The sequence below is a fragment of the Triticum aestivum genome, chromosome 5A, assembly GCF_018294505.1.
Source record: "Triticum aestivum cultivar Chinese Spring chromosome 5A, IWGSC CS RefSeq v2.1, whole genome shotgun sequence".
Classification (NCBI taxonomy): domain Eukaryota; kingdom Viridiplantae; phylum Streptophyta; class Magnoliopsida; order Poales; family Poaceae; genus Triticum; species Triticum aestivum.
The window spans coordinates 316,646,308-316,658,207 of record NC_057806.1 but is presented as its reverse complement, the minus strand read 5'-3'; the positions used below and the strand labels follow the sequence as shown (position 1 = coordinate 316,658,207).

Sequence of the window (11,900 nt, the reverse complement as noted above, 5' to 3'; positions counted from 1 at the left end):
TGTGCTTCACTTATATCTTTTGAGCTATATAGTTTTGCTCTAGTGCTTCACTTATATCTTTTAGAGCACGGTGGTGGATTTGTTTTATAGAAACTATTGATCTCTCATGCTTCACTTAGATTATTTTGAGAGTCTTAATAGCATGGTAATTTGCTTAAAATCCTAATATGCTTGGTATGCAAGATTAATAATAAAACTTTCGTATGAGTGTGTTGAATACTAAGAAGAAATTGATGCTTGATAATTGTTTTGAGATATGAGGATGGTGATATTAGAGTCATGCTAGTTGAGTAGTTGTGAATTTGAGAAATGCTTGTGTTAAAGTTTGTGATTCCCGTAGCATGCACGTATGGTGAACCGTTATGTGATGAAGTCGGAGCATGATTTATTTATTGATTGTCTTCCTTATGAGTGGCGGTCGGGGACGAGCGATGGTCTTTTCCTACCAATCTACCCCCTAGGAGCATACGCGTAATACTTTGCTTTGATAACTTCTAGATTTTTGCAATAAGTATATGAGTTCTTTATGACTAATGTTGAGTCCATGGATTATACGCACTTTCCTTCCTTCCACCATTGCTAGCCTCTCTAATACCGCACATTTTCGCCGGTATCATACACCCACCAAATACCTTCCTCAAAACAGCCACCATACCTACCTATCATGGCATTTCCATAGCCATTCTGAGATATATTGCCATGCAACTTTCCACCGTTCCTTTCATTATGACACGCTCCATCATTGTCATATTGCTAGCATGACCATGTAGTTGACATCGTATTTGTGGCAAAGCCACTGTTCATAATTATTTCATACATGTCACTCTTGATTCATTGCACATCTCGGTACACCGCCGGAGGCATTCATATAGAGTCATATTTTGTTCTAAGAATCGAGTTGTAATTCATGAGTTGTAAGTAAATAAAAGTGTGATGATCATCATTATTAGAGCATTGTCCCAGTGAGAAAAGGATGATGGAGACTATGATTCCCCCACAAGTCGGGATGAGACTCCGGACGGAAAAAAAATAAAAAATAAAAAAGAGGCCATAAAAAAAGAAAGGCCCAAATAAAAAAATGAGAGAAAAATAGAGAAGGGACAATGTTACTATCCTTTTACCACACTTGTGCTTCAAAGTAGCACCATGATCTTCATGATAGAGAGTCTCTCATTATGTCACTTTCATATACTAGTGGGAATTTTTCATTATAGAACTTGGCTTGTATATTCCAATGATGGGCTTCCTCAAAATGCCCTAGGTCTTCGTGAGCAAGCGAGTTGGATGCACACCCACTTAGTTTCTTTTGAGCTTTCATATACTTATAGCTCCAGTGCATCCGTTGCATGGCAATCCCTACTCACTCACATTGATATCTATTGATGGGCATCTCCATAGCCGTTGATACGCCTAGTTGATGTGAGACTATCTTCTCCCTTTTTGTCTTCTCCACAAGCACCATTCTATTCCACCTATAGTGTTATATCCATGGCTCACGCTCATGTATTGCGTGAAGATGGAAAAAGTTTTGAAAATGTCAAAAGTATGAAACAATTGCTTGGCTTGTCATCGGGGTTGTGCATGATTTAAATACTTTGTGTGGTGAAGATAGAGCATAGCCAGACTATATAATTTTGTAGGGATAGCTTTCTTTGGCCATGATATTTTGAGAAGACATAATTGCTTTGTTAGTATGCTTGAAGTATTATTATTTTTATATCAATATGAACTTTTGTCTTGAATCTTTTGAATCTGAATATTCATACCACAATTAAGAAGATTTACATTGAAATTATGCCAAGTATCACTCCGCATCAAAAATTCTGTTCTTATCATTTGCCTACTCGAGGACGAGCAGGAATTAAGCTTGGGGATGCTTGATACGTCTCCAACGTATCTATAATTTTTGATTGCTCCATGCTATATTATCTACTGTTTTAGACATTATTGTGCTTTATTATCCACTTTTATATTATTTTTGGGACTAACCTATTAACCGGAGGCCCAACCCAGAATTGTTGTTTTTTGCCTGTTTTAGGGTTTCGAAGAAAAGGAATATCAAACAGAGTCCAAACGGAATGAAACCTTCAGAAACGTGATTTTCTCATCAGATAAGATCCAGGAGACTTGGACCCTCCGTCAAGAAAGCCACGAGGTGGGCACGAGGGTAGGGGCCCCCCTAGGGTGCGCCCCCTACCTCGTTGGCCCCTCGAAGCTCCACCGACGTACTTCTTCCTCCTATATATATTCACGTACCCCCAAACGATCGGGGACGGAGCCAAAAACCTAATTCCACCGCCGCAACTTTCTGTATCCACGATATCCCATCTTGGGGCCTGTTCCGGAGCTCCGCCGGAGGAGGCATCGATCACGGAGGGCTTCTACATCATCATCCAAGCCCCTCCGATGAAGTGTGAGTAGTTTACTTCAGACCTACGGGTCCATAGCTAGTAGCTAGATGGCTTCTTCTCTCTTTTTGGATCTCAATACAATGTTCTCCCCCTCTCTCGTGGAGATCTATTCGATGTAATCTTCTTTTTGCGGTGTGTTTGTTGAGACCGATGAATTGTGGGTTTATGATCAAGTCTATCTATGAATAATATTTGAATCTTCTCTGAATTCTTTTATGTATGATTGGTTATCTTTGCAAGTCTCTTCGAATTATCAGTTTGGTTTGGCCTACTAGATTGGTTGTTCTTGCCATGGGAGAAGTGCTTAGCTTTGGGTTCGATCTTGCGGTGTCCTTTCCCAGTGACAGAAGGGGCAGCAAGGCACGTATTGTATCGTTGCCATCGAGGATAACAAGATGGGTTTTTTATCATATTGCATGAAACTATCCCTCTACATCATGTCATCTTGCTTAAGGCGTTACTCTGTTTTTAACTTAATACTCTAGATGCATGCTGGATAGCGGTCGATGAGTGGAGTAATAGTAGTAGATGCAGAATCGTTTCGGTCTACTTGTCTCGGACGTGATGCCTATATACATGATCATACCTAGATATTCTCATAACTATGCTCAATTCTGTCAATTGCTCAATAGTAATTTGTTCACCCACCGTAGAATACTTATGCTCTTGAGAGAAGCCACTAGTGAAACCTATGGCCCCCGGGTCTCTTTCTCATCATATCAATCTCCGTCACTTTATTATTGCTTTGCTTTTACTTTGCTTTTACTTTATTTACTTTGCATCTTTATACCAAAAATACCAAAAATATTATTTATCATCTCTATCAGATCTCACTTTCGTAAGTGACCGTGAAGGGATTGACAACCCCTAAGCACGTTGGTTGCGTTGAGCTATTGTTTTTGTGTAGGTACGAGGGACTCGAGCATAGCCTCCTACTAGATTGATACCTTGGTTCTCAAAAACTGAGGGAAATACTTACGCTACTTTGCTGCATCATCCCTTCCTCTTCGGGGAAATCCAACGCAGTGCTCAAGAGGTAGCAGTATTGAATAGCATCAAGGATCTGAACATATAATCTTCCACCAAATAAACCAAATAGCATCAACTACGAGATGTAATCAACACTACTAGCAACCCACATGTACCAATCTGAGGTTTTGAGACAACGATTGAATACAAGATATGAGCTAGGGTTTGAGATGAGATGGTGTCGGTGAAGATGTTGATGAAGATTGGTCCTCCCATGATGAGAGGGTTGTTGGTGATGTCGATGGCTTTGATTTCCCCCTCCCGGAGGGAAGTATCCTCGGCGGAATTGCTCCGCCGGAGAGCAAAAGTGCTCCTGCCCAGGTTCCGCCTCGAAACGGCGGCGCTTCGTGCCGAAAGTCCTACCCTTATTTTTTCCAGGAAAAGTGGCTTCATATAGCAGAAGATGGGCCACGGAGGATGGCCAGGGGCCCCACTCACCACCAGGGCGCGCCCAGGGGGGTGGGAGTGCCCTGGTGCCTCGTGGGCACCTGGTGGGCCTCCTATGGTATTTCTTTTCTCCAGTACTTTTTATACATTCCAAAATAATTCTTTGTAAAAATATCAGCTCGTTTTGAGTTGTGCATAATAGGTATCTCTGATGTAGGTTTTTCAGGTCCAGAATTCCAGTTGCCCGCAGGAATCTTGCAAATTAAGAGAGAAAAGACATCCGAATTGCACCACAAAGTATTATATTGATAAAAAATAGCATAAATAATAGTAGAAAAACATGATGCAAAATGGACGTATCACAAAGTGAACTTAGTGACACGATCAAATGCTAAGCTTACGGTTGGGTTTGTCCATCACGTCATTCTCCTAATGATGTGATCTTGTTATCAAATGACAACTCATGTTTGTGGTTAGGAAACCTAACCATCTTTGATCAACGAGCTAGTCTAGTAGAGGCTTACTAGGACGTGATGTTGTTTATGTATCCACACATGTATTTAAGTTTCTGGTCAATACAATTCCAGCATGAATAATGAACATTTATCATGAACAAGGAAATATGCTAATAACCAATTTATTATTGCCTCTAGGGCATATTTCCGACAAAAGATGTTCAAATTGTTGATGGAGGCGACCGAGAAGAAGCTAGCACTCGAAGGGAAGAGGGCCATGACCGAAGAGAAGAAGACCATGCTCGAGGAGAAGAAGACGATGCTCAAAGAAAAGAAGGTGAAATCGCAGCCGATGCGGATGACACCAAGATGTTGTCCTTGAATTTGGAGTCTTTGGATGCCGACGCAAGAATGATCGTGCAAGCCGTCCGCTACAAGATGTTGTAGCGACAGAAAGATGAGTTAGAGGCGGCGGAGAAGGAGGCAGAGGCTGTCTACGCGGCGATGCCGACACCTTGATCGTGGAGGCTTAGATTGCCAGACCGGTATTATTTTGTGACCGGGCATGTGAAAACTAAGCATACTTGCCACTTTTTGGTTGTGATCGGGCATGTGATACGAAGCTGGTGTGATCCTGTATGCGCTATGGACCAGACTTTATTTGGATTTCAAATTACCCTATATATAATAATAACATTTGATGGTCGGCTCCTGCACCCATGTTCGTGGACTATCCCCCCTATCCATGGATAGATGCAGGAGCAGATTTGCGGGTCCGCGTTGAAGATGCCCTAAAAGGTTAGACCACAAGTAACTCGTCACATCCATGGAAAAAGTTTCACAATTTTTTTAAAGTTCAATTTTTTGAAAAAAGTTCAACAATTTTGGAAAAGGTTCATAAAATTCGGAAAAAGTTTGCAAATCTGAGGAAATTTCAAGACTTGGAAAAGTTCATAATTTGGGAAAAGTTCAAAAAAATGAAAAAGTTCATGAATTTGTAAACTCGTTCACAAAAGACTTTTAAAAAGTTTGTAATTTTTAAAAAGTTCATGAAATCCGAGAAAAAGTTCATAGGTTTGAAAATGGGAAATGATTCTGATCAGCCGACCAATCTAGCATGGGGCGTCCGCCGCCTCATTCACTCGACATGTGGCCTACTGGACCACGGCCGTCTCTCATATTATCTCCGCAACAATGGTGTTGTTGCAAAACAGTGGCAATGAAGGATTGTGCAAGTGCGCGAGCGGCCGGAGATGCTGTTGCAATTTTCGCAACACAGAGTTTTTGCAAAAAAAATTAGATGCGGTCAAGATGCTACTGCAATTTTTGCAACAAAAGTCTTGTTGCAGAAAATTAAAGAAAATATTGTGCAACATGAGCCTTGTTGCAGAAAAATAAAAAGAGGATGTTTTGCAACAAAGATCTTGTTGCAAAAATACATTCAACAAAGATCTTGTTGCAGAATTACATGCAACAAACGTCTTGTTGCAATAAAAGGGAGGAACGATATAGACAACTCCCTCATAAACGGCTTGTTAGGCGGCGGATTTTATAAAAAGATTGACCGACGGACTATAGCATGCCTCTTTGAAAATTCGCCCGCATGGTCCCTACGGTCTCACAATCTTTTTACAAGGGGTATATTATTATTTTGAGATATTACATGGGGTATATACGGTGAAGATGCTATTGTAATTTTTGCAACAAAAGTCTTGTTGCAGAAAATTGAAAAAAAGAATGTGCAACATGGGCCTTATTACAAAAAATTAAAAAAGAGGAAGATTTGCAACAAAGATCTTGTTGCATACATACATGCAACAAGAGCCTTGTTGCAGTAAAAAAGAGGAATGATCCAGACGACTCCATCAATGAATCAAACGACTTCCGGCAACAGACACCTAGCATGCCCCTTTGAAAATTCGGCCGCATGGTCCTTGCTACGCATCCACCGACCGATCCGCGTGATACGTCCGCCACCTCAATGGTCGTTCAATCTACGCATGCGCAGCTGTCCGATCGATCTCCCGGCACGCGGCTCGGTCGCCTCCCCACTCATTAATTCTCAAAACAATGGGCGTGTTGCAAAAACAAGCGCTTTGTCCTGGCCCCGACAGACCTGCGCCCAGCGTGGCGTCGCCCCCAACCACCGCAAAATCAGCTGCCGCCGGCATGGGGGACCTCCATGGTGCACCACATCGCGCGCCAAATGGTAGGATCGGACGCCAATCTAGCTCACCGAGGACCCCTGCTTGGAGAACGGGTGCGACCCTTTCTCAGCTCCAAGCGTCGCCGGGGGGCTTCCGCTGCGAGCTGGATCTTCCACTTGGTTCACAAGTGCTCCGGTGGTGTTTCCTGAAGCTCCATCGAGCAGATCCCATCAACAAACTTCGGTGAGTTCCTGTTTTTGAAACACTAGCTCTGTTCCACTCTGAAACATGAACACCTGTGTGAAAAACAGAGCAATGAGCCTCCCAAATTTTAGTTGCACATGAGCCTCCACATTTCCTGAAACATTAATAATGGCTCTGCAACAATTACTTTGTTGCAAAACCACCGAAGTGTTGTTTTCGCCAGAATTATTTAATTTTGCCTTCAACGTTTTTTGCAACATAGATGATGTTGCGGGAGGACTTTTGCAAAGATGGTGGTGTTGCGGATTTTTTCTGTCTTCACCTTTTTTTGCAACATAAATGTTGTTGTGGGAGGATTTTTGCAACATGAATAATGTTGCAGAATTTTTTTCACCGAAAAGATGATGTCGTTTGCTGTGTGAATCAAGAAATTTATGCAACAAAGTCATTGTTGCGGGAGGACTTTTGCAACAAAGCCGTTGTTGCGAAAAGTATAAAAAAGCATCCTGATTGGAGCAACGACGGAGGGCGAGAGCGGAGTCTAGAGCGGCGCAACAAGGCTGATGGTGACTGGAGCAGAGCTCGGGCGTGCGTGCTCGAGCAGCAGCCATGTCTGCGAGCGGGCGTAAGGAGATGGAGAATACGTAAGGAAAGGATAAGAGGACAAGGACACATGTTGGACATAGGAGGCGGCGGACAATAGCATTTTCCTTTTCTTTTTTTTTTGATCTTATAGGTTTTTTTTTTGGGGTATATGCGGTCTCACAATCATACGCTAGACCCGAGCCCATAAAAGTCGAACAGATAGATGCTGGACCTGAGCCCATGCGGCCTCGCAATTAGGTCAGAGCCAGCCCAGCTATCTACCAGCAGTAGTGACTATTACGCATCAGTGAACAACCCACCGGAATGTTTCTCCCCTATGACAAGCCCGCCCCACCGGAATGTGGTCCCGCGTGTCATCAAATGAAACATCGGGGCGGCACAAGCGACCCTGCTCCAGTGACGAGCCGGAACGCGATTCCTATCCCCAAAAGCCGAAAATTTGGAGTTCGAAAACCGAAAGACGCGAGCCGTTCCCTCCCAAAACCAAAATTCCGAAATCATCCCGCGCTCGCCGCTCCCACAAAGCGCCCCCAATCCAAACTCCATTCCCAGATCTCCAGCATTCCTCTCCCCCGCCCCTTCTCCACCGAAAATTCTCGATCTCGATCTCCCCCGTTGATGCGCCAATGGTGCGGGAGCTCCGCGCCGACTCCTTCTACGCCCGCCTCCGCGCCGCCGCCGCCGCGGCCGCGGCGGCCGCCTCCTCCCCGCTCCTGATCCTCCCTTCCGCCGCCGACGCCGACTCCCTCTGCGCGCTCAAGGCGCTCGCGCACGTCCTCTCCGCCGACTCCATCCGCTTCTCCATCTACCCCGTCGCCTCCTCCGCCGCCGCCGCCACCCTCCTCGCCTCCTTCTCCGCGTCACAGCCGCTCTGCCTGCTACTCATCAACTGGGGCGCGCACCGCGACCTCCGCGGCATCCTGCCCCCCGCCTCCACCGCGTTCGTCGTCGACTCCCACCGCCCCGTCCACCTCCACAACCTCGCCGCGGCCAACGACCGCGTCGTCGTGCTCTTCACCACCGACGACGAGCACACCGCCGATCTCTCCTATGATTTCGACGTTTCCTCCCTCGCCAACGCCTCCGACCTCACCGCCGACGGGGACGCCGACGAGCACCTCCGTGTTTCGGAGGAGGACGAGGACTCTGACGCCTCCGACTCCGATTCCGATGCCGAGGGAGGGAGGAGGAAGAGGCGGCGGCTCTCGGACGACGGGGAGGCGGACGGCGACCCAGTGAGGCTGTTCGGCAAGCTGCGGAGGGAGTACTACCGCCTCGGCACCTTCCACGGGAAGCCGTCGGGGTGCCTCATGTACGAGCTCGCCCACACGCTCCGCAGGAACACCAACGAGCTCCTCTGGCTCGCCTGCGTCTCCCTCACCGACCAGTTCGTCCACGAGCGCATCACCAACGAGCGCTACCAGGCCGCCGTCATGGAGCTCGAGCAGCACATCAACGGATCCGGCAACCTCGACCCGTCCGGCCTCGGGTCGGTGGTCACGCTGAAGGATGGAACCAAGATCCGGGCGCCGGAGGCCTCCCGCATCGCCTATGAGGACGAGCCAAGGCTGATGCTGCTGCGGGAGTGGAGTTTGTTCGACTCCATGCTCTGCTCCTCATATGTCGCCACCAAGCTCAAGACCTGGAGTGACAACGGGCTGAAGAAGCTGAAGCTGCTCCTGGCGAGGATGGGGTTCCCGCTCGCCGACTGCCAGAAGAGGTTCCAGTACATGAGCATGGAGGTCAAGCGCAAGATGCGTGATGAATTTGATCGGTTCCTGCCTGAGTATGGGCTCACTGAGTTCTACTACCGGAGCTTCCTGAGGGTTCACGGTTACAGATCCAAGGTATCTGCTGCGGATGTTGTGTATGGCGTCACAGCTTTGCTTGAATCCCTGAATGCTGAGTCCAAGGACTCAAAGGAGTGTTGTGCTGCTGAGCAATTTTGGGTTGCATACTCTGCGTTGTCGTTGAGCAATGTGGATCAGCTGCGAAAAGGAATGCAATCTGCAATTGAGATACAGATGGCGATACTGAGGCAGGGAAGCTCAGCCATCACCAAGAGTGGATTCATACGGAGTGCAAAGAAGTTCCGGTGGGTGAAGCTTGATGATCCAGTGGACACTGCTAAGCTGTGCCACCCGCAGGCACTTACCAAGTTCTGTTTCTTTCTGATGGATGCACTGAAGGAGAGGGGTGCAAGGATGAAGCCGCTAATCTGTGCCTGCCTAGCAAGGGAGCCTGAGAAGGTGTTGGTCATTGGTGTATGTGGGAAGCCAAGGCTCGGGGCAGTTCAGGGGAACGCGTTCGGTAACGCATTTAGGTCAGCGGCAGAGGAGATTGGTGCTGATTATTTCCATGACATGTTTGAGTCATCATGGATTGTTCTTGATGTTGTTGCTGTCAGTTCTTTCATGATTCGGTTAACAGAGAAGCTTTGATGCCATGCTCGCCCCATGCTGATGATTCTTTCATTCCCAAGATGGGAAACCTGAGGCCTGTTCTCTCTAAATAAAGGAGGTTGACTGGTTGAGGATGGTGGTGCATGCCATGTTGTCCACCTGATATTTTCACCAAATTACAAATAGCAGCCTGACAAACAATGTAATCTGCAACATCTGAGTTGCTTGGCGATCATGTTTTTAGTGATAGAGGAGAGTTTGTTCCACTCTCCAACTGCCCCATTAGCAAAGGATAATCCAGCAGATTCAGATGTCAACCTGATTCTGACATACAAGGGGCAAGGTACACTTGCTTACTGGTTTCTCTACCTGATAGAATGGATGTTTGTATCTGTACTTGCATAAGCATGCAGCTTTATTGTAGGATAATGTTGTATTTGTTTCTGTATCAATAAAGTTGTGTCAACTTTTTAGTGTGCAAACAAACACGCGTTACTCTACTCTATGTTGCCATTCTTTACCTGACAGAATTGATGTTTGTAAACAATTTTTAGCTTAGCTACTTGAAATCATTCTTACAAAGTTTCATACCATTCTTACAATGAGAGCAAGCAATTTTGAACAGGACTTCTGTTACAGAGGGCCAATTTATCATGTCGTTCACAGGGCTATGGATGAACTGTCATTTTTCTGCCCAAATGTTCTGAACATGTAATTAGTCTGAACTCTGAAAGAACAAGTGTCATAGGGTACTTTATGAGACATCTAACTTGCAATTTGTGTGACTCAGAGGCCCTGTTGGCTGATTTGCGATATTGTTACAGTGATTTGATTCATTCATGTGCTCGCATACTGTTGATAGAAATCCTTAGCGTGTTGTCAGAAAATCATGGTTTTATCTTGAACCAGACAGACTCATAGATATTTGATGAGTGTGCCGAGATGTCAACACATGGTGTTTGTCAGTGATCTTTCATCTATCAAGTTAGTATAAGGACACTGTCCGTGCAAAGATCCAACCGATGCTATCTATGATCATTCTGTAGTTCTATGCTTGACATTTGTTTGTGGTAGATCATCAGGACTAGTCACTGCTATTCCTCTGTTCCTGTCCCACCTTTTCTTGTCCAGATCATAGTGGCCAGTTTAGGGACACCTCCCCGGTGCTCCTTTCATTCAAAGGAATTGCATAGGATTTTTGGAGGATTAGAATCCTTAGCACTTTTCCTATATTGGTTGTTTTATTCGTAGGATTGAATCCTATAGGATTTTTTTCCTAAGGAATCATTTGTACTACATTCCTTGTGCAGGTAGGTTCTGCTACTTTACACTTTGGCAGTTCTACATACAGTCCCCACCATAGTTGAGATAGAATTCCTTGAGGATACCGTTGACGCGTTGTAGAATGCAGTCATGGTGGGCCGTGGAAGATTGTATCACTCGTGGGCCAATTCACTGAGCAGGATTGCAAACCTGATAAACAGGCCCACGTTTCTCTATCCCCCATAGTTCAATGTAAGTTCGTCTTCTTTCCACACAGCTGCTCCGTCTTGGTTTGTTAGAAGCGAAATATTTCATCCAAACCATCACTTCACAGTTCTTCTCAAATCAATCACTGCACATTTCTTCCCAATCATCTGTACACAACGGTATCATAAATTTTACACAGCAGTATATTGTTACGTGAATTTTAGGCTTCTATTTACAGTTTTCTTTGCACAAAAATGCCCCCTCCCAAGAATTTTCTCTCCGCATTTTCCTGTTCTAGGTGTGAAACTGAGTCTTGACAAAGGTTGATGGATGTTGCCAACCGCTTAGCTAAGTTTGATGAGTACACATGCCACATATGGAGAGTTGAAGTCTTGACTGACAAAGACATCAAACGATGTACTGTGCACTGTTACCCTGGGTTGCTATCAGTATATCAGATGGTGTCCATCTGATTGGAAACGGTGAGCAGTCTTAGACCACATCTTGAAGGGAGCTTTGTACCGTCTGTGCTACTTAGTTTCAATCAGAAAAGTCTGTTTCAACAAAATATATCCACATGTTGCAGGCTACCTATGGTTTTTTGTGTTGTTTGACATGCTGGGCTTCTTCAGGTTAAGCTGGTCGTTCTCAATCACTGAACTGCACAATTCATTGTGCAACTTGATACTTTTATCAGTTTTATGGAATTGCAATCAACTGGTGGACCCATCCCAATTCCTTGCAACTGGAATAGTTATTGGTGTGATGCTACCCTTTTAAATTTTGATT

General features: G+C 45.3%; 1 protein-coding gene across 2 annotated transcripts; it reads left to right on the top strand.

Annotated features, from left to right (window-relative positions):
- The first annotated feature begins 7,694 nt into the window (after nucleotides 1-7,694).
- On the top strand, nucleotides 7,695-11,889 carry LOC123103123 (cell division control protein 45 homolog). Of its 2 annotated transcripts, XM_044524618.1 has the most exons (3): nucleotides 7,695-9,984; nucleotides 10,952-11,156; nucleotides 11,410-11,889. In XM_044524618.1, exon 1 carries the CDS (start codon nucleotides 7,866-7,868, stop codon nucleotides 9,678-9,680), a length of 1,815 nt encoding a protein of 604 aa, XP_044380553.1. In that variant the 5' UTR covers nucleotides 7,695-7,865; the 3' UTR covers nucleotides 9,681-9,984; nucleotides 10,952-11,156; nucleotides 11,410-11,889. The 2 variants fall into 2 exon arrangements, with proteins under 2 accessions (XP_044380553.1, XP_044380552.1); XM_044524617.1 differs by lacking the exon at nucleotides 11,410-11,889 and having other exon boundaries at nucleotides 10,952-11,176.
- Nucleotides 11,890-11,900: the final 11 nt, after the last annotated feature.